The following is a 21,465-nucleotide window of genomic DNA, read 5'->3' as shown; positions in this document are numbered from 1 at the left end:
GCTTTCCTTGGAGCAGCCGTTCCTTAGGTGTGAGAGGGGCTGTGGCTTTTGTGCGGCGCGACGATGTTGGTGTTGGGGGGTGGTGTGAAAATTGTTAATCTTGTATAAAGCAACTCAATAAATTGTTTCAAGGTTTCCAAAACATCATTTCTCCTTCTTTTTACCATATTTGAGCCAATTTTTCCTCCCCTAAGAGCTGGTGTATGTGGAATATCCCTTTTGGCCAAAAGCCAAGAGGAGCAGGGGAAATAATTAAGCTTCGCATGCAAAAGAAGAAACGCCATGAAGATAGAATCAAGCCACCCAGGTGTTTATTTTGCACTAGAAATAGAATCCCTAATCCCATTTTCTTCCATAATACGTGAGATAGAACATAAAATTCATCTGGTGAAGAATCAAATGTGTAGCATACCCAAATACCAGTGAGCTAACACACAAGACTTGTAAGGCACTGAAACTAAGGCTAACAGCAACACAGTCCATCATGAAAATATTTTGAGAACCACAATACATTTTCTGATGGTGGACAGTCTGGCTGACAGTTAACCTTCACTCTAGCACCGAAGGCCATACACTGTTCTGGTTTCTTTGCGCCTCTTCTGGCACAGAGCCCAGATCTCTGTCACCCGGAGGCTTCTGACAGAAAGTGGGCTCTCAGCCAGAATCCTGGGGGGGGGGGCCACGAGTGCAGGTTGGCAGCCCTGAGGGGCCCAGTCCGTTGGTATACCTACACGTGTGTGGAAGGGAGGCCTTTCTGCCCTGGGGCGCCTCCACGTGGGGTGTGAAGGCCGGAGCGTGGAGTGGCTCGTCCGCCTCGGTCGTCATGGCTTTAGTTTTTTGGGTCGTTTCCAGGTGTCACACGAAGAGTCTACTGATGGAAATGTGTGGGAAAAGGGACAGAAGAGGGGCATTGTGGTTGTCCGATCATCAGAGGATGAAGCGGGTCCCTCACCCAGGGTGCATGACCATGAGAAGGGCTTGGGTGACGGGCTTGGGTGATGGGCTCAGCTCTGCACAGGTTCAGAGCCCGCACAGGGCCACGGAGGAGAAGACCCAGTGGTTCTGGGTGGGAGCCAGCTGGCCAGCTGGCTGCTTCCAAGAAGGTGGAGGGCCGGGCTGGGCCTACTTCTGCCCGGACACCAGGACGGCCAGCTCCTGGATGGACATATCCTTGTTGACGTAGCGCTCGTACTGAGCCTGGGTCAGCCGTCCTTTCTGCAGCGCCTCTTCAATGGAGAACTTCCTGCCAGACTTCCTGTCGTGGATCACGGAGGACTCCCCGCTGGGACCCTTCACCGAGATTTCCTCCCAGTCACACTCCTGGCTCCTGAGTTTCACGAACATGTTCCAGTCGATGAGGCCGGCCCGATGGGCTTCCTCTGGGGACAGCTCTCGGCCCGTGTCGGGGTCGATGACCACGATGGAGCGCCGCAGGTGGTTCTCTCTCTGCTCCCTCTTGACAGCCACGGAGCCCAGGCGCTTCTGCAGCTCGTCGATCTCCAGGTCTTTGTCTTTGGAGAGCCTCTTGAGGTCGTCCAGCTCTCTCTCCAGGGACCACAGCCTGGAGTCCAGGTTCGTCCCCGAGTCCGCCGTGCTGGTGGTTCTCAGGTCTCGGGATTCTGTTGCTGCCATTTCCATTTCTGACTGGAGCCTCCGGGTCTCGAGCTGCAGGCTCTGCCGCTCCAGCTGCAGCCTGTGGTTTTCCTCCCTGAGGAAGTCCAGCTCCTTGGACGACTTGGAGTTACAGAACTCCAGCTCCGACAGCTTGGCTTCCAGCCGACTCACTTCTGCATCCAGTTCCCTCTTGCTCCGGCTCTCCTCCTCCAGGCTGCTCCTGAGCTTCTGGATCTCTTGTTCAGTGTCGCCCTTCTCCACCTGGACGCTTTCAGAGAAGACCACCTTCTCCTTGACCTCCATCTTCTCCAGGTTGACGAGCTGCTGCTTCAGGGTCTCGAGCTCACTCTCCAGGACCTGCCGCCGGTGCCTTTCTTCCTCCAGCTGGACTTTGAGCAGAGAGTGCTCCCGGGCCTGCTGCGGGTCCTGCTGCAGCACCACCTTCTGCTTGAGGGTCACCTTCTCCCGGGCCTCCGCCTCCTCCTTCTCCAGGTTGGCCAGCCGCTGCTTCAGGCGCTGCACCTCCAGCTCGGCCTGCCTGCGCGCCTGCCGCTCGCGGTCCAGCTCCTCGAGCTGGCGCTCCAGCTCTGCGCGCCGGCGCTGCAGCCGCCGCAGCTCCCCACGGAGGCTGTCGATCTGCCGCAGCTCCACCTCGATGCTCTCGGTGAAGGCGTTCACCTCGGCGCGCAGGCTGGGCTCCTCCTCGTACCTGACCACCTCCTGCTGGACCACCTTTTCCTTCACCTGGGACAGCTCCTCCTCTTTCTGCCTGATCTTCTCCTCCTGGGAGGCTCGCTCTCTTTGCAGATCCACTTGCTTCTTCTGTTCCTCTGAGAGCCTGGCCCGCAGAGACTCCACTTCCTCCTTGGTTTGGGGGTCTTCCTGGAACTGGAGGATCTCCTGGACCACCTCCTTGGTCTGCACCTGGGGTTTGGTGTCTTTCAGGGACTGGATCTCTTGCTTTAACTGGTAGATTTCTAAGTCGCACCTTTCAATAAGTCTCGTCTTGTCCACGATCTCCTCCCTGAGCCTCCGGAGCTCTTTCTCCATCTCGGGGTCAGTCTTGTACTTGATGACTTCCTTGGTCACCTCTTTGACCTCTACCTGGGGGCCCCTCCTCCTGAGCACCTCCAGCTCACTCTGGTAGCTCTTCAGCTGCTCCTCGGCCCCCCGGTACTTGCGTTCCTGCTCCACGAGCTCCAGGCGGAGGTTGGCCACTTCCCTCTCTGCCTCGGGGTCCGGCCGGACAATCTCCCGCACTTTCTCCTGTACCAGCACTCGGGCATTTTCCTCCTCCAGGGCCCAAATCTTGCGAAGCAGCTCAGTCTTCTCCCTCTGGTTGGTGCGAGCCTTGGCAGCCTCGTCCTCACACTGGCGCTTGAGGTCACCGACCTCCCTCTCGGTCGCCACATCCCTTTCCACCTTGAGCACCTCCTTCACTGTGATCTTCCCCTCTGCCATGGCCCGCTCCTTCTCCAGCCTCTTCAGCTTGTCCTGGAGGAAGCTCAGCTCCTCTTCGTGCTCCTCCCTGCGCTTGCCCTCCTGCTGCCGGGCCTCCTGCAGCTGCCGGTACTCTGCCTCCAGCTGGGGGTCGTTCTGCAGTTTCACCACCTCCTTCTCGGTGACCCTCTCCTGGGCCCGCTCCTTCTCCTCGGCCAGGGCCGCGATGCGCTGCTGCAGGAGGGCTGCCTCTGCTTCCCGGGTGCCCTTCTGCCGCCTCAGCTCCTCCAGCTCCTCCCTCAGCTTCAGGACCTCGTCCGCCCGGGCTCGGTCCGGCTCGATGCGCAGGACCTCCTTGACCACGTACTCCTGCCCCCCATCCCTGGTCTCCTGCTCCAGGGCACGCAGCCGCAGCCGCAGCCCCTCCAGCTCCTCCTGCAGCAGCTGGTTCTTGTGCTGCTCCTCCACCAGGGTCCGCTGCATCTGCTGGAAGCTCTCCTCGAGTGCGGGGTCCGGCACCTTCTTCAGCACTTCCTTCTGTACCACCGCTTCCTGCGGGCTCCGATTCTGCAGGGTCTGGATCTCCTGCTGGGCGCTCTTGACCTCCTTCTCCAGCTGCTGCCTCCGCTCAGTCTCCTCCTCCAGCTCCTTCTGTACCTTCCACGTCTCCTCCACCGCGGAGCCCGGGGTGCTACCTTGCGGGGTCTCGTGGCTTGCTCCCACCTCCGGCTGCTGAGAAGGAGAAGACAGTGCATGGTTAACGCGCGGCCTGGCCTGTTCCCACCTGGTCGGGGCGCACCTCAGTCCCCCATGGAAAGGTCAGACCCTGTGACACCCGAGGCTCCCTTGGTGTCGAGTTCACTGAGTTCCTGGGTTACTTTAGAAGATGGTGAAACAAATAGTTGAGGTTTTTTGAACAGTAAAGTAGTTGACGACCACGGCAGAGCATCCCACCTCCGGTCCTGTTCCCAGAGGCTGTCGTCTTTGAGACGTACCTTTTGAGTGCATGCCACATGTTTCTTTTTCTACACAAGCGGTCGTCCCCTGTTCTGCACCCTGCTTGGTGCACTCAGTACAGACAGAGGCTTCCACGGTGGCCCTGCTTCATTTTCCACTGTATGGACAGACAGACGTGGGCTTCTGAAAACAAGCTACCTGCCCTGGGGACCCAGCAAATATTTGCTGGATGGAATACGTGCTGCTCTCGTGCTCACGGAAGCGCTGGCTGGGCCACTACCTGCGCTGGTGCCGTCCGATAGCCAGGGACACTGCCACCAGTTCACGGACTGTTTTGTGGGAGCAGAATGAGCCTCATTTCTTACCTGCTGGAATAGTTGGAAGTAGAATGTCTGACCTGTAGGAGATCCATTACCTGTCTCAGGAGACTCAGGGCAAACTCCAGATTGTGAAGCCTCTGTCTGTTGATGGCGTTAACTTCAGTGAACTTGGCAGCAAGAGCCGCTTCCTACGGGAGAGCAGTCAGCAAACAGGAGTCAACAGGCTGAGCGGGAGCGAGCTGGACCGTGTTTGAAAAGTCTGGCATTTGGGGATAGAGGGTAGCTTCTGGTCTCTTGCTACCTGGAGTTGAACTATAGTCTCAGCTGGTGGAGGAACTGGATTTAGAGCATGAAGGCGAAAGTCTGCATGACCCTGAGCAGCTCTTCCTCTCGGAGCCTTCACTTACTCATACGCGGAAGGAAGTAACCCCAGCTCTCCACGTGTACTTACTTAGGAGGAGTCCTGTGGGAGCCTCCCAGATCCCTGCAGCAGGCTGTCTTTCCAGGTATATCCTCATCACTTGCCCGAGAACAAGTCTACCATCTGTTCTTACCAAACCTGTCTTACCTTACTGAGCACCCAGGAGGGCTCTCAGCCCCGTTTCCCTGTTGGGGTGCATCTCAGAGGCCTGTGTGCCTTGCCTCCCCCAGGGCCCGCCTGCACCGCTCACCTCTTCCCTCACTTTGGCAGCGGGGGACTGGAGCCTGGCTCTCTTGGTGACGTGGCTACTCCTTCCATTCTCCAAGTCAAGAAGGGACCTTAGTTTCTCTGCTTCTAACTCATAGTCCTGGGTGAGAGAGAGACATGGTGGAGGGCAGACAACCGCAGTAGAGACAGAAGTGTTCTTCTGCCTCTAGTAGCGGACTGCAGAGGTCTGCACGGCTGCGTACTGTAGTAACGGCCAGGAGGTGCTGACAACCATCTACATGCCGGCTGTCCAGAGCTGTGTCCCTCAACAACCCAGGACATGACAGAAAGGCGCGCAGTGCCCTCCCGCCCCACATGGAGCCCCCTCCGGGCCCCGAGTGTGGCGCTCTGCTCTCTCCCCACAGCACTTGAGCCGGTTCTCCTGCTGCCTCGGATCCCCTTTATTCCTTTCCTGACTCCGTAATCCATCGGCCGTGTAGGGTATTTCTAGTTTTTTTCTTTTGCTATTGTGAATAATAGCTGCTGCTACGAAGATTTTTATTTATCCTCCATTGTTGTTTTGTTTTCCTTCTGGGATAAATTCTCCCTGTTTACTGCTTCAAGCAGTAGCAATCCCTTCTCTGGTGTTCAGCGTCTGGGACACACTGTTTTCCTAAAGGGCTGTGCCTGCTCCCAGGGCTGCCTGCAGTGCCCGAGGACGACCCCCCCCCTCCCCACCCCCAGGCCTAGCCCTTCTCTGTCCAGCTCTCCTGACAGGATGAGGCCCTGCTGTCTTGCACTCAGCAGGAGCTTCCCGGCTCACCTTGACAGCTTGCTGGTACTGCTGGGAGGAGGTGCAGACTTTCTGGACTTCCTCTTCCCTTCTTGCTATCTCATCTAGCAGGTTCTGTAAAACAACAGAGACTTTTAAAATAAAAAATTAAGAAACAAACCAACAAAAACAACCCTTGACAGAGTAGCTGGATTCCTCAGAATCTGAAATTCAACTTCTGTAGTACAAAGTTTCATGAACGGCTTCCTTGTATACAGTTGTTTGTCACAAAAGGCAATTCTCTGACCCTGTGAAGAAGGGCCAGGAAGATCATTGTCTTTGCCAGGAAACCAGTATTTACGGAGTGCTTCAAAATGTCAGGCACTCTTCTAATATCTTCGATCTCATTTTATCTTGAAGTTGTCCTGTGAGGTAAGTGCTATCATTATCTCCAGTCTACGAGTAATGAAATTGAGGCATAGTCACCTTCAGTGACTTGCCCACAAGGACATGGCCATTAGGGTTGGAACCTGAGTTTGAATCTAGGCTGTTGGGGTCCTGTGTCCCTCACTCCCAAGACACTGCTGCCTTCCAGCCAACCAGGACTCTGAACTTTGGAAACGGGATTTTTTTTTTTTTTTTTTTTTAACCACGAGGGCTCCTCATGTGTTGCTGTAGCCATTTGCTCATTCAGCCAGCCTATGTGGACTGTCCACTCTGGGCCAGGCCCTGTGCTGGGCACTGAGGCAGGAGCGAGGCCATTCTTGTTCTCAGAGTTAGGTGCTGGCAGCCAAACAGGGCCAAGGTCTTAAGGGACCTTGCCGATCTCCAGCAGCCCCCATGCCACTGTAGACCTGTGAACACGGAGGCAACCGCCTTACCTTCTGATTCTTCAGCTTGGTCTCCATCTGGCTGAGGGTGTCTGTCTCCTGGGGCTCATAGCTGGGGATGTGGGACAAGAACTGGAGCACGTGGTCGTAGCTGCTGCGGTAGTCGTCATACGCGGCCCTGGCGTTCTGCAGGCTCTGGGCCCTGCGGAGGAAAGCCTGTCAGGCCTCTGCCGCAGTCAGAAGATGCCTCCTGTCTCTTTTTAAAGAAGTCCTCTTTGCTCATGTTTTAAAAGCAGGAGGGATCAAATATAACCTAATAAAATAACCTAAACATTGCTCGAAAAGAGAGCAGTTGAGGCACCTAGGTGGCTCAGCCGGTTGGGCGTCCCACTTTGGCTCAGGTCATGATCTCACCATTCCTGAGTTCCAGCCTCACGTCGGGCTCTGTGCTGACAGCTCAGAGCCTGGAGCCTGCTTCAGATTCTGTGCCTCCCTCTCTCTCTGCCCCAACCCACTCTCATTCTGTCTCTCTCTCTCTCTCTCTCTCTCTCAAAAATAACATTAAAAAAATATTTTTTTAAAAAAAGAGAAGAGCAAACCTAAGCAGCAGTAGGAAATAACGAACAGATGCCCATGAAAGAGAAGAGCAACAGAGAGCAGTGAATTGATAGACCTCAGAAGAATTAGGAAGGAAAGCGAGGATGTATATACAAATAGAATGAGGAAAGGTACAACATCAGGAATGGGGGCGGGGGACATCCCCTCAAAAAATCAGACAGTATTAAGGACAATTTTATGCCACTAAATTCAACTACATGATGAGATGGACAAGTTCCTCGAAAAAGACACAAGCTACTGGACCTGCCTCCCAGGGCAGATGGCCCAGAAAAGTCCAATACCAATTAAAGAGGCTGAATTTGTAGTTAACATGAGACACACAAAAGCCGCTTGCAGGCCTGCATGGCTGCTCCCCTGGTGAACTGTACCCAGCACCGAAAGAAGCGGGAGCAGGATCTGTTCTACAGGAGCTCTTCCGGGAGACACAAGAGGAGGTCACACTTAGGGACTCCTGAGACCAACAGGACGTAGGACAGGAACAAGCAAGACGCGGTGTATGTGCTGTGTTGTCACTGATGTCACCGCCCCCACCCCCCGCCTGCCAGCTCCTCAAGAACATTTCTGGAAGTGTACACAAAATGGTACCCATGCCTGCCTTGGGGTCGGGGCTGGTCGTTGTAATCACCTTGAGGTTTTTACTGTGCAGATGGATTGCTTTTTCCAAAATGAGAAAATCGAGAAAGCAAACCACTTGCAGCAGCCTCACAGCACACGAGCTCAGCGGAGGCTGCTGCCTGGCCACGGCTGCTCACCTGAGCTCCACCTGCTGGCGGAGGTTGTCAGAGCGCTGGGCCAGCCTGTGCGCCTCGGCCTCCTGGCGCTCCAGGTCGGGGCAGTGCTCCTGGAAGCGGCTGGCCAGGGAGCTGGAGCAGCACTTGGCTGCCTGCAAGTTCTGCTCCACATCACCGAGCAGGGACTCCTGGGCCTGCAGCGCGGAGGCCAGAGCCTGTCGGGGCGGAGAGGCAGAAGGTGGGCGCTGTGGTCAGAGCCCCGGGGTGGGGGTCAGGGCAGCACCACCCAAACTGCCTGAGGCCTCTGGCTCTGGGGGTGGGAAGCCTGGGTGGGGGGTGGGGAGGAGAAGGACGGGGGTTTTGCCTCTGTGTTTCTCATTAAACGTGGTGGTCATCTCTGCAACGTTCTGTTCTGTCGCCGGGAACACAAGCCGGAAAAACTAACGTGTGAAAACCCTGCAGGAAGCAGCATGTGCCCAGGACGAGAGTGGCCAGCTGCTTTCCAGCTTTAAGGCCTGGGCAGAGGCTTTCTGTCTGAGCCAGTTTCCTTGGCCCTGAGGTGAGAATCTCAGCACAGAGCGAGGATTCTGTGGACTGGTGTGTGAATAAGCAGCCTCCTAAGGGCCCACGGACCTGTGTGCCCTCAGGAGTCAGGCAGGCAGACATGTGAAGTGGCCCCGTGGCAACTGTGCAGGTAAAGTAGACGCTGGGGGTGGGGGGAGCCACGCGCTCCCAGAGCATGCGGGCCCCTCAGGCTGGATCTGCTCTCCCACAGATCCTGGAAATCTGGGCGGATTATGCAGATACTGGCCCCTGATTTCCACAAGCCACGCAGGTCCCAGGAGAAGCTGGGATTTATGCCACAGCTCTCCAGCCGCAACTTCTGACTTGGCACACCGCAGCCTTTCAAAACCTGGGGACTCACTGCCCTGAGACTCGGGGCCTCCGTCCCCATCTGTTCAGAGCTGGCAGGCCGGGGCCACCTGGAGAGAAAGGCTCCCGAGGCCCCTGTCCCCATACTCACCACCAGCTCCTGCCTCTTGCTGTCTAGGGCCCGGCTGCCCTCGGGCACCGTGTCGTCTTGGGTCAGCCGGGTCTCATACTCGGCCAGCGCCTCCCAGCCCTGCCGCAGGCTCATCTCCAGGCGGTTGGCCACGTCCACCCTGACAACACGGGTCAGAAGTGAGGGGTGCCCATCTGGCTCCACGGTCCCACCCGACCTGCCCGCCACCCGCCCACCACACACTTCTCCTGGGCCAAGTCCAGCAGCTGCACCAGGCGCTCGTATTTGCGGTTGGTGTCGTCGACCCGGGTCCTCAGCAGAGGTACGCTTCCGCTGCCCGGGAGGGCCTGCATGAAGTCCTGGCACTCAGCCGTGCTGCGTGCCTTCTCGGGCTCGATCCGCAGCAGCTCATTGGTGATGTTCTGTGGGGACCAGAGCCCCTGAAGTTGGCCACAGCCCAGCAGCCCCCTTCCCTCCAGGGGCCTTGTGGGACAAAGGAAGCAGCTGAGGAAGCCTGAGCCCTCTCTGGGGAGCCAGCCCGTAATGAGCACCCCGGGGAATTGTGACGCAGGGTGTGTGACAACAGACCTCCTGTTCCATGCACGTCACAGGGATGATTTCATCCATCTTTGGGGGCGACCCCATGAGGTGGGGTGCTTTTTCTCTCCCCATTCACAGGTGACCCTATGACCGCTTAGGAAGGGATGCGGCATGACATGGCCACGCCCCTACCCCGTGCCCGTCGTCCTCTGGCCTTGACTGTCTCTGAGGAAACTGAGGCCTGGGCTTGAATAGCAGGTCTGCGGTCAAGCAACCAGCACGCGGCTCCGGAACTCCGAAGTGGCGTGTGGCCCCGTGCAGCTGGGGCCGGTCACTAGTGTCATCAACACTGCCACAAGCCCACGAGCGGCAAGCTGTGTGGGGGCAGCGTGAACCTCGCCTGCCCTTTCTCCTGGGGTGGTGTCTGGGGCACCAGGGCTCTGGCACCTCCTCGGTCATCAGCCTAGCACAGCTCCCCTCACCGCCATCACTCAGGACTTCTGGTGACATGTGGCAGGTGGTCCCCGTTGAGCACCAAGGCCCCCGTGGGGATGAGACCAGTCTGGCAGTACCTTCAGGTCCTTGGCCCGTTCAGCGCTGTCCTGCACAGCCCGGCCCTGCTCCAGTGGCGGCCGGAGGATCCCCGTGATAGCCTTCTCCTGCCGGTCCAGATCTCTGGCCACTTTGTCCAAGCCAGCCAACAGATGCCGCCCCTGCTGGTCAGAGGCATCTGCCGGAAGGAAATCGCGGTCAGGTGGCAGCGGGGGGTTGGGGCGAGCAAGGTGCAGGGACAGGGCCTAGGAGACCAAGTGGGGCCTTCTGGGGCTGCCCCAGCCTCCCTCACCCCTGCCTTGCCTGTCCCCTGCCCTTCCAACTGCAGCACAGACCGCCCAGAGCCTGGGACAGTGGCCCTGGCACCCACCTCCAGGGCTCTCTGCCTTCAGCACCTCATGCCGCTGCTGGAGTGCGTTCCTGCTCCTGGCCGCCTTCTGCCGCACGCTCCGGTACTGGCTGCCCAAGCTGTGGGTGCAAACATGGGCTGGGGGCCTGGGGTAGCCCACTGCCCCCTGTGCTTACAGACCCGGGACTCCAGGTTGTGGCTGGGTGTGGCCCAGAGGAGTCATGAGGCTCGTGGAAGTGGTTTGAAAAGCTAAAACCCGGCAGACATGGAAATTTGCTATAATGCGGCTCTTTGCTTCTGGAGGCCTGGCATCGTGACTCAGCCTCTTTTCTTTTCTTCATACCAGGTTTTACTACCTAAAGTCATCATTTGTTCCTTTGTCTTCCCCACCAAGACATTACTCCTGAGGTAGAAGTACACAGTAGGTGCTCAGTAAATACGTGCCGAATGGATAGATGAAGGCATTCCTGAATCACTCATTTAACAAAGGGTTCGTGGGTACATTCTTTGCATGCACCATGTACTGAACGAGGCCCTAGAGACAGTTAAGTCCCCAGGAGCCCCTCCCCACATGAGACTGACAGGGTGATGATAAGGGGCAGAATGTGCAGTGGGAGAAGGTGCTGGACCCAAGAGTTGGCAACGCTTTTCCTGGAGCCAGGGTGGAGGGGAGTAAGCTCTTCACAGAAGAGGTAACCAAGGAGCTGTCTTAATTCAAGAGGCCTGAGCCAACCAGACCTCGAGCAGGTGTCTGGGCAGAGGGAACAGCATATGCAAAGGCCCAGAGGCACCTGCAGAGAAACTGCTCACTGGCTATGCCGCCTACAGCCTGACGTTCACATGTGGCAGGTCAGCCTGGCCAAAGGGGTCTGCTCCTGTCCCACTTGAGCCCCGAAGGAGGTGCAGGTGGGGGGTGGTAGTTGCCTCCTGAGGCTGAGTCAGGATGCCAGGGCTGTGAACGGGGCCTGAGGGGCCCAGAGGGTGGGGCCAGTCCACGCTCATTCCCCGCTTGGCCTTGTTACCTCTCGGCCAGAGCCAGGGCCTCAGGGTCAGTCGGGGGGATCACGAAGCAGACGGCGGGGGCGGTCAGCTTGTTGCCTGTGCTGTCCGTGAGGTCCCAGCTCTCCCCGTTGTTGCTCTGCAGGGTGTAGCTGTAGCCCCGTGAGATGAGGCCCTGGCAGGGGCAGGCCAGTCAGAAGGCATGGAGAGACCTGCCCTGGCCAGTGACCAGGGGCCCATTTGCCATCTTGCCCCACCACCCGGGTCTTAGCCCATCTCTGTGGCCCTCCCCAAGACATTTCAGCATAGAGACTAGGGAGGGTGCAGCTGCACGGGGATGTGTTAAATTTGCTGTCTCAACATCTGCCTGGGTTTCCCTTTGGGGAACCCCCCTTCCCATAGTCCCCGACTACTCAGGCTGGACATGTGGCTCAGGCCTGGCCAATGAGAGAATGGCACCTGCCAGCCACAGTGATTGGTTTAGGCAGGACGCAGGACTTAAAGCCGGTAGAACAGAAGACCAGGGCAACTGGTGGGGTTCTGCGGGGGACTGGTAGAGTGACCCCAACCACAGAGATGGACACAGGTTCCTAGAAAACACTGGTGTGAGGCCCTGAATCCAGCCTTACAACTCCTAAGACCTTTCAGTGACACGAAAGGGGCAGCTCTGGGCCCAGCCCACCCAGGGCTCCAGGGGCACCTGTGCAGCAGCTCACCTGGTCGCCCTCAAAGTCACAGAGCGCCTCCACGGGGATGGGCTTGAGTGGCGTCTCCCGGCGGTACTTGAGCGGCACCACCTGCTGCCCTCGCTTCTGCAGGCCCCGCACCACATGCTCGTACTTGTCCAGAGCCTTCTCCTGGTCCTGAATGCAGCAGGGGGAGGGCCGGGGTGAGACACCGCCTTCCCCAGGCCGGAGGTGCAGGGAGGGGTGTGGGGAGGCCCTCGCTGGGCCCATCACTCACGTCCAGCTCCCGCAGCAGCAGCTCAATCTGGTACTGGTCCTTGAAGTCGGGGCTGTATTTCTGGTTCAGGTCTGAGTCCACCTTGCACAGCAGCTCCTGAGCAGCCTTCACGTCCCTGTGGAACTAGGGGACACCAGATGGCCCTCTTATGGACACAATCCGGCTATGGCTGCAAGCTCACCCCCAGGCAGGGCCGTCCCTGCCCCACTCTCCACAGCTCAGAGACCCCCCTCCCCCAGTCGGCTTCCAGGTGGCCTCTTGGACCAGGGCCCCTCCCACCAACCCCCATGAGGCCACCTCCAGGAGGTACTAAGTTTTCATATATACATACCGTTAAGCTTTCGGTTCTTTTCTGTTCCATTCCTCTCTTTGGGCTAGGGACACCCTGACTTAAATGCTACACATTTTTTTGTTTTTAATATATGAAATTTGTCAAATTGGTTTCCATACAACACCCAGTGCTCATCCCAAAAGGTGCCCTCCTCAATACCCATCCCCCACCCTCCCCTCCCTCCCACCCCCCATCAACCCTCAGTTTGTTCTCAGTTTTTAACAGTCTCTTATGCTTTGGCTCTCTCCCACTCTAACCTCTTTTTTTTTTTTTTTCCTTCCCCTCCCCCATGGGTTTCTGTTAAGTTTCTCAGGATCCACATAAGAGTGAAACCATATGGTATCTGTCTTTCTCTGTATGGCTTCTTTCACTTAGCATCACACTCTCCAGTTCCATCCACGTTGCTACAAAAGGCCATATTTCATTCTTTCTCATTGCCACGTAGTATTCCATTGTGTATATAAACCACAATTTCTTTATCCTTTCATCAGTTGATGGACATTTAGGCTCTTTCCGTAATTTGGCTATTGTTGAGAGTGCTGCTATAAACATTGGGGTACAAGTGCCCCTATATTGCTACACTTTTTAAAGTCCCGATACACAGAAGACAAGCCTTGCCACTTTGCTCTAGAAATTTCTCCTGTCCCTTTTCCAGTCCATCCACTCTGAAACCGCTCCTGGTCAGCTGTCCTCTGGGATGTGACCACGAACAGGACTTAGGGATCACTGTGAAGCTCACAGCCCAGTGGGAGTCTAGACACTGAACCAGGAGTTACAGGAATGCCACCTGAGTTCCAGAGTCCCCAGTCCTCAGAATCAGGTGACCAGCTCTTGTTAAAAATACACATTCCTAGGACACCTGGGTGGCTCAGTTGGTTAGGAGACCGATTTCAGCTCAGGTCATGATCTCACAGTTTGAGTTCGAGCCCCACGTCGAGCCTGCTTTGGATTCTGTGTCTCCCCCTCTGTCTACCCCTCCCCTGCTCACGCTCTGTGTCTCTCTGTCTCTCAATAATAAAATGTAATAAAAAAAAACACATTCCTATGGAAATCAGACAGTATCCACCAACGAGGAATGGGGCAAACACAGTGTGGTCTGCCTATACAATGGAATACAATTCAGCCATAAAAGGGAATGAAGTTATGATTCATGCCATGACATCGATGACCCTCAAAAACATGAGTTTCAAGCGAAAGAAGCCAAAGACACCAAAGTCCACATAACATGTGAGTCTAGTTTCACAAAATGTAGACTAGGAAAATTCAGAGAGAAAGAGCAAGGGGGCTGGAGGAGGGAGAACGGAGGGGTTGTTTCATGGGTGCAGACTTCTTGTCTGGGGGTTCTGGAAATCTTTCCAAGGTGAAGGCTGCACAACACTCTGAATGTTAAGCCACTGGACTGTGTGCTTAAAAGCGGCTAAGATGGCAAATTTCACATTATATATATTTCATCAAAATGAAAACCCCACACTCATTCCTGAGCTGGTCAATCAGATTCTCCAGCCCTGTCCGCCAGGGAAGACAGACCAGGGCCCAGCAAGCTCGGGGGCACACCCACGTATGCCATCAAAAGCAAGGGCACTGGGAGGCTCCCGGAGGAATCAGAGCCGAGGCCACAAGTAAGCCAGGTAGGCACTGAGTGCTCCCAGCAATGGTGCTTCAGGGCTGGCGGGGTACCTGGTGGTAGTCTTCCATGTATTTCAGGTGACTCTCCTCACAGATGAGCAGGTTCAGGTACTCCTTCCAATCTGCGTGCACAGCCTCCATGTGCGCCTGCCAAGACAAGGCGGGGGGGTGGGGGGGGGGGGACAGGTCACTGCTTGGCAGGGTTCTGGACCAGAGAAGGGTGGGGAAGGGGGCATCTCCCTGGATGTGGCTCCCACAGAGGCACCTAGCTTCTTCTTGGGCATGGGAGGAGAGGGGACATGGTGAGGAGCCAAGCAGGGTTGCAGTGTTCCGGTACTTGGGCTGTTTACTGCACAAAGAATAAGTAGGGCGTGCATCTTCCCAAAGTGGTGCTCTTAAAAATTCTCACAAAGGCACTGTAGAAAATTGAATGGTGTCCCTCCCCTCCCCAAATTCATGTCCACCCAGAACTCAGAATGTGACTTTATTTGGAAATAGGGTCTTTGCAGGTGTAACTAATGAAGGATCTCAAGATGAAATCATGCTAGATTTAGGGTGGGCCCCAAGTTCAATGACTGGTGTCCTTATAAGAAAAGGAGATGAGGGGCTCCTGAGTGGCTCAGCAGTTAAGCGTCCAACCTCGCCTCAGGTCATGATATCACGGTTTGTGAGTTCAAGCCCCAAGGCGGGCTCTGTGCTGTTGGCTGCTTCAGATACTGTTGTCTCCCTCTCTCTCCCCCTTCCCCACTTGTGTTCTGTCTGTCTGTTTCTCTCTCTCTCTCAAAAATAAACATAAAAATTTTTTTTTTTTTTTAAAAAAGTAAAGGAAAGGAGATGAGGGGAGCCTGGGTGGCTCCGTGGGTTAAGCGTCTGACGTCAGCTCTGGTCACGATCTCGTGGTCTGTGAGTTCAAGCCCTGCGTGGGGCTCTGTGCTGACAGCTCAGAGCCTGGAACCTGCTTTGATTTGTGTCCCATTCTTTCTGTCCCTCCCCCACTTACACTCTGTCTCTCAAAAATGAATAAATGTTCAAAAAATATTAAAAAAAAAAAGAAAGAAAAGGATATACAGACACACAAGGGAAACAGTTATGTGACTACAGAAGCAGAGATATGAGTGAAACAGCCCCAGGCCAAGGAACCCCAAGGACTTCCAGCAAGCACTGGAAGCAAGGAGAGACACAAGAGGAGTCTGTCCTTGAGCTTCCAGAAGGGACAAGCTGCTTGCCAACACCTTGACTTCAAACTTCTGGCCTTCAGACTGTGAGACCATAGGTTTCTGTTGTCTATTCTTTTTAAAGTTTTTTTTTTTTTTTTTTCAGTAATCTGTACACCCAACGTGGGGCTTGAACTCATAACCCTGAGATCAAGCGTTGCACGCTCTTCTGACTGAACCAGCCGGGAGCCCCAGTTTCTGTCATTTAAAGCCACCCAGTTTGTGGTCATTTGTTAGGGCAGCCCCAGGAAGCTAGTACAAGGCACACTGCATGGGCTTGAGAAGTCCAGGGGCCAAGGGCAGGACGTGGTAAAGGGGAAGACAATGAGACCAAACATGGTCAGACCGAGCAAGTAAAGACAGCACGACAGAGCAATAGAGACACAGGATTCAGGACCCTCATCTTGGGGGCTGCCTGAGGCCACCCTGGAGGAAGCACCCCCTCCCAGGGCACACGCACCTCAATGGAGTTCCTCCCAGGGTGCTCGGCGGCCAGCAGCTGGTCCCCCTCGCTGTGCAGCTTGTTAATTCTCTCCTCTTTGGCCTCCAGGTTACGGTTGATGAAATTCTGCATGGGGGGGTGGTGGTGGGGGGGGGTGGGCGGCACTCAGGGCCCGGCCGGCAGCCCTGCGCCCCCTCCCAGCCCCTCCCCAGACGCCCCAGGCCGCTGGGCCCACCTCGTACTGGCGCCTGCGGCTGGGGTAGTCGAGGTTGCGGTCACTCCAGTCATACTGCATGCGGCCCTTGGCCTGCTGGTCCAGCCAGTAGAGCTCGTTGGTGCAGCGCTGCATGTAGTCTCGCAGCGTGCTCAGGTGCTGCTGCCGTGCCTGCGACGCCGCCTGCGGCAGGGGGTGGGGGACAAGGACGGGGCTGAGCCTCCCTCTGCACCTCCCCCAGGGCCCAGCTCTGGCCAGCGAGCAGAGAAGCCTGGCTCGACGCTTCCTGGCCGGACCCCCTCGGACCGGTCACTTGACCCTCCAGAATGCATTCATGCACTCAGCAAACGTCTGTGGGGCACGTGCTACATGCCGTTCACAGTAGTGAACGAAGCTGACATTTTTCCGGGAGCCTCAATTTCCTCACCTACAAAATGGGGATAACGGCTGCACTGATCTCGTAGGACACAAAGACTGTCAAACGGTTGGTGCTCAATAAATGTGAGCATTAGCAGCTTCCACTTTTGTCTGTCACGATCCCCGTACAGAAGGCTGGGAGGACAGTAGCAAACTGCCACCACTTTCCACGTGAGAAGGGGTGGGTGTGGGGCCGGGAGGAGAGGTAAGGGGGAGGGATGTTTGCTCAGCAAACAGGGACAGTAGCTAACATGTCCATGGGGCCCGCCCTGTGGCAGGACTGTGGTAGGGCCTTCTCCCCAGCTGAGGCCCTCCTAGGAGACAAGGGCTCGAAGGAACTCCGTTTTTGTACACGTGAGGAAACCGAGGCTCCAAGAGGCTAAGTAGCTCTCTCCAAGTGTCCCCACCAACACGGGATGGAAGCGTCTGCCCCAGAGCCCCGGCATCCTCACATCTGAGGTGTCTGAACCCTTGCAGCAAGGAAGGATTTATGCATCACTTGTGCAGTTTTATTTCAATTTTTTTAATTTTTTTTTTTTTTTTTTTTTTTTTTTTTGAGACAGAGAGAATGGGCACGAGCAGGGGAGGGGCAGAGAGAGGGAGACAAAAGGTGCAAAGTAGGCTCCACGCTGATGGCAGAGCCCGATGTGGGGCTATAACTCACAAACTTCAAGATCATGACCTGGACTGAAGTCAGACACTTAACCGACTGAACCACCCAGGTGCCCTAACTTGTGCAGTTTTAAAAAGAACACATTCTTGGGAAGCCTGGGTGGATCAGTCGGTTGAATGTCTGACTCTTGATTTCAGCTCAGGTCATGATCCCACAGTTCGGGTTCGAGACCCGCATCAGGCTCTGTGCTAACAGTGCAGAGGCTGCTTGGGGTTCTCTCTCCTCTCTCTGCCCCTCTCCCGCTTGCTCACATGCATGCTCGCTCTCTCTCAAAATAAACATTAAAAAATAAAAAGCACATTCCTTAAGGATTTTGAAATGGGAAACAGAAAACTTTTTCTCAAGCACATGGCATCATACTTGGTGGACAGAGAAGGTGCTTAATAAAGAGATAAAGCAGCAGATTGTAGGACGGGCCATATCCGTGGGCTCCATCAGGGTTTTCCGTGAGCACAGAGCAAGGTGGGATGCTTCTCAGGTAGGGACTCAGGGTACCACCTCCTTCCCACTTACCCCTCTTGTTCTGTTTGAAACGTTTACTGCCCACGCCTCCTGTGTCCACAGCCCTGACTGCCCAGCCCTCCTCCCTCCCCATTCCCTGGGGGCCTCGCTCACCAGCAGTTTCTGGTACTTGGCCTGGAGGTCGCTGTTCTCCTGCGGACAGAGTCGAGCGAATGGGTTGAGGTGGGGGCCGCAGGCGTGAGCCCCTCCCTCCCCAGGTCCAGGCCCGCTCCACCACTGTGCACACCTTGCCCCCGTCCTTGGCCAGGTGGGGCCCGATGGCCTTGACCTCATTGTGGAAGATATTGTGGTGCTCCACCTGCTGATCAACCAGCGGCAGGTCTGTCCCAAAGTTCTGGCTGCTCAGTTTGTCCTGGGAGGGTGGAGAGGACCGGCAGAGGGTGGGCGAGGGCCGGGGGACTCACAGCCCCCCCTCCCCCACCAAGAACCAAGGAGGGAGCCAAGGGTCCCTGGGAGAGATGCAGGGAGACACTGTCCCCTTTACCACAGTGTCCTCTCACTGAATCTCACTGTCACCTCTGAGGCCCACACGGTTGTTTCCATTGCACACGTGGGGAAACAGAGGCCTGGCCCAGGTCAGGCCACTGAGAGAAGACCACTGGCTCCAGCAGCCACGCTTCTCCGTGGCGGAGGGCATAGGAAGGACAGCAGCCGGCCGCTCCTTCTAGCCAGCCAGGACCCCAACGACCAGAGCTGGAGAACAATTGCAGGACGGTCCCCATCTCCACCACTTCTGCTGGGTGACCCTGGGCGAGACGCTACACCTCTCTGAGCCTTGCCCTTTTCCCCGATACAGACGTCGGGAAACATCAGGAACACCACACTCAGAGGCAGGACCGTGGTACCCATTACATGGCGGGGTCCACCCCGCCCACAGCTGAAGCCTGGGCCGTACCAGCTTTTCATCCACCAGCGCCGCCCAGTTGACCTGGGGGTCTACCTCCTTCACCACCAGGTTGTATATCTGCTTGTGTTTCCCGCGGAGGTTGGTCACACGCTCCTTCAGCTGACGGATGCTGAGTGGGAAGAATGGCCATGCTAGTCAGTGGGGCCAGTTGGTAGGCCCTCTGCCCATGTCCCTTCCCCCAACAGGGGCCTCATACCCCAGACCCCGGCCTGGGGCTTTCTGCTTAGTGGCCTGGAGGCACAGGATGACCCGGCAGCCTTGGGTTCCAGTCACTGATACCCTCCCTCATCCTTCCTTCCCCTATCAGCATTTCCCCAGGGCCTACAGTGTGCCCAGAACCATAGAAGGTTCTGGAAGAAATGATCAGGTTCACTGCTCTCTGGAGCCTCCCAGCGAGCGGGAACCACAGGGGTGGTGTGGACCGTGACAGGAACAGCACAGGGGGTTGTGGGGGCATCAAGAGACCCTTGCTCCTGCCAGGGTGGGGAGTGCAGAACAAGGTGGGAGGCACCGTGGGTGCCGACCTATCCACATCTGTACTGAGGGGAGAGCCATGAGCACGGGAAGCTGGCTGGGGCGTCAGGCAGTGTGACAGAGTGCTCAAGAGCTTGGAGGTTAGACAGCATGGTGGTCAGGGAGCTGTGGTCACACTATGACCAGAACAGCCTGGGCCTCAGTTTCCCTGACTACAAAATGGGTTGTCATGAGGATAACACGAAGTGTTTGGCATGTGTGTGGCATCCACTTAGCCCTCAGTAAACCCTGACTTGGGCTCTGGGATGCTGAGCAAGCCTGCAGTCCTCCTGCCCTGTGTCAGGAACGCAAAGCGGAGGGGACCTACTCTTCGGCAATCATGTCTCCTTGGGGATGCTTCATGTGCTTGGCGATGGCCGCGTCTGCCTCCAGCACGTACAGTAGCTTCTCGGAATCCGACACCTTCTGCAGGGTCGTGTCCCGGTGCTCAGGCTGTCTGCCCTCCTGCAGCCGGGCCAGGTCCTGTGACAGTCAAGACAGAGAGGCAGATAGCAGATGGGGATTCAGTGGGTGTGGTGGGGGTGGGAGGATAAGGAGGAGACAGCCAGCACGGGGCCCCCTGGTCCTGCCTCACTTCTCCTCTGCCTCTCAACAAACAGCCCAAGTGCCCACTTTTGGGGGCTCTGACACATAGCTGCAAATGAAGAGGCACAGCCTTGCTCAGCCCCGTCAGGGAGACCACCAGGTAAAGAGATAAGCCTCACAAAGGTGACTACAAGTTCGAACATGTCAGTGTTTCCCAAGTAAACACACCAGAGGTTGAATAGCGGGGACCTGCTTTTATTTGTTTTTTAGTTTTATTTTTGCGAGACAGAGAAAGAGACCACACATGTGCACACGGGGGAAGGGCAGAGCAATCTACATTCAGCTCAGAGCCCCATGTGGGGCTCCATCTCATGACCGTGATATCATGACCTGAGCTGAAATCAAGAATCAGAAACTTAACTGACTGAGCCACCAGGTGCCCTGGGGACCTACTTTAAGATCCAATGGTCAGTGAGCCTCCTGGGAGGTTATGACACCAGCTAAGAACTAAGGATGAAAGAAAAGAGTGTTCTAGGCAGAGGGAACAGCCTGTGCAAAGGCCCTGAGGCAGGAAAGGGCAAGCACATGGCTGGAAGGCAGGCCGGAGGAGGAAGTGGGAAGGGCACCAAGCAAAAAGGCCCCTCTGTGTCCTTAAAGGCAAAGCCTTAGGGCTCTACAGGGTAGGAGCGGAGCCTAAGAGGGCAGTGAAGTCAGGAGTTGTGACAGGGCCAGGTGGGAGCTGAGGGTGGCCGATGCTGGGGTGGCATCTGCAGAAATGGTGAGAGTAAACAAAGGGTGGATATTTGGAAGGTACAATCAGTGTCGCCGATGAGCCCAGGGTCTCTGCTTGTTTAGGGAAGAATAACGAACTGGCAGTCAGGACAGCAGGTGTCTAAACATAGCCTATGAATTCACTTAGTCAACATTCCTGAAGCCCAGCCACATGCTGTGTGGGGCTCCAGGGACCCCAGGCCAGCGGGAACGCCTGCGCTGTTGCGTTACCGGAAGTAACACGGGGGGGGCCCCCAGAGGAGCCAGTGCCCTCCCCAGCTGGGCCTCAGGGCCCCCGTTGCTGCCACGGGGATAAGGAAGAGGCGTCCAAGTGAACTGAGGAATTTCTCACCTCTAAAAAGATGGATCCACTGACAGGCTCTGTCAGGGATGAGCCTTGGGGATTGCAAAGCAAGAGAAGCCAAAGGCCACGTGGTGCTTGTGTGAACTGTCCTGGATCGGCTAATCCATAGAGACAGACAGTAGATGAGCGGTTGCCAGTGGCTCAGGTGGAAACAGGAACTAACAGTAAATGAGCACAAGGGATCTTATTTGGGGGTGAAAATGTTCTAAAACCCGTTTATGGAAATGGCCGCACCACTCAGTGAAGTTACTAAAAATCGATGCATCGTAAACCTGGAGCGAGAGCATTTTGACATGTAAACTCCGCCTCAGATCAGCCTGTTACAGAAGCAAAAGTGAGTGGAGGTGATGTGGTGCCTGGTCCAGAGAGCCCTCGGAGGAAGGAAGAAAAGGTGTTCAGCCCATGTGTCCCCGCCCAACTCCAGGAAGACAGAGGGGCGAGTGGGGCCAGGCGCCCGGAGGGGCTTGAGTCTGGCCAGTTAAAAAAAAAAAAAAAAATACAACAAAACATCACGGTTCTTGGCTTGGATGGAATTTTATCCACTCTATCATTTGCAGCAGACCTGCAGGTCTCCTGGGCACTTACAGTGTCAAAGATTAATTTTGCAAA

General features: G+C 56.0%; 1 protein-coding gene across 2 annotated transcripts in view; it reads right to left on the bottom strand.

Moving 5' to 3' along the window:
- Window positions 1–289: 289 nt before the first annotated feature.
- Window positions 290–21,465, bottom strand: part of PPL (periplakin) — a 46,501-nt gene continuing 25,325 nt past the window's right edge. The window contains exons 3-22 of one of the 2 annotated variants that reach the window (XM_081791731.1): window positions 19,504–19,658; window positions 18,651–18,771; window positions 17,982–18,107; window positions 17,849–17,887; window positions 16,165–16,326; window positions 15,948–16,055; window positions 14,325–14,420; window positions 12,317–12,439; window positions 12,070–12,216; window positions 11,377–11,528; window positions 10,376–10,473; window positions 10,026–10,183; window positions 9,157–9,335; window positions 8,935–9,073; window positions 7,932–8,125; window positions 6,613–6,763; window positions 5,783–5,866; window positions 5,003–5,119; window positions 4,427–4,519; window positions 290–3,783 (exon numbers count right to left, since the gene is read on the bottom strand). In XM_081791731.1, coding sequence (XP_081647857.1) covers window positions 1,123–3,783; window positions 4,427–4,519; window positions 5,003–5,119; window positions 5,783–5,866; window positions 6,613–6,763; window positions 7,932–8,125; window positions 8,935–9,073; window positions 9,157–9,335; window positions 10,026–10,183; window positions 10,376–10,473; window positions 11,377–11,528; window positions 12,070–12,216; window positions 12,317–12,439; window positions 14,325–14,420; window positions 15,948–16,055; window positions 16,165–16,326; window positions 17,849–17,887; window positions 17,982–18,107; window positions 18,651–18,771; window positions 19,504–19,658 — 5,103 coding nt within the window. In that variant the 3' untranslated portion in view covers window positions 290–1,122. Of the gene's footprint in view, window positions 3,787–4,426; window positions 4,520–5,002; window positions 5,120–5,782; window positions 5,867–6,612; window positions 6,764–7,931; window positions 8,126–8,934; window positions 9,074–9,156; window positions 9,336–10,025; window positions 10,184–10,375; window positions 10,474–11,376; window positions 11,529–12,069; window positions 12,217–12,316; window positions 12,440–14,324; window positions 14,421–15,947; window positions 16,056–16,164; window positions 16,327–17,848; window positions 17,888–17,981; window positions 18,108–18,650; window positions 18,772–19,503; window positions 19,659–21,465 lie in introns of both variants that reach the window. The other variant, XM_060648369.3, reaches the window with a different exon arrangement.

The sequence above is a fragment of the Panthera onca genome, chromosome E3, assembly GCF_046562875.1.
Source record: "Panthera onca isolate mPanOnc1 chromosome E3, mPanOnc1 haplotype 2, whole genome shotgun sequence".
In the NCBI taxonomy this organism is placed as follows: Eukaryota; Metazoa; Chordata; class Mammalia; order Carnivora; family Felidae; genus Panthera; species Panthera onca.
This window is presented reverse-complemented; position numbering and strand designations above follow the sequence as displayed.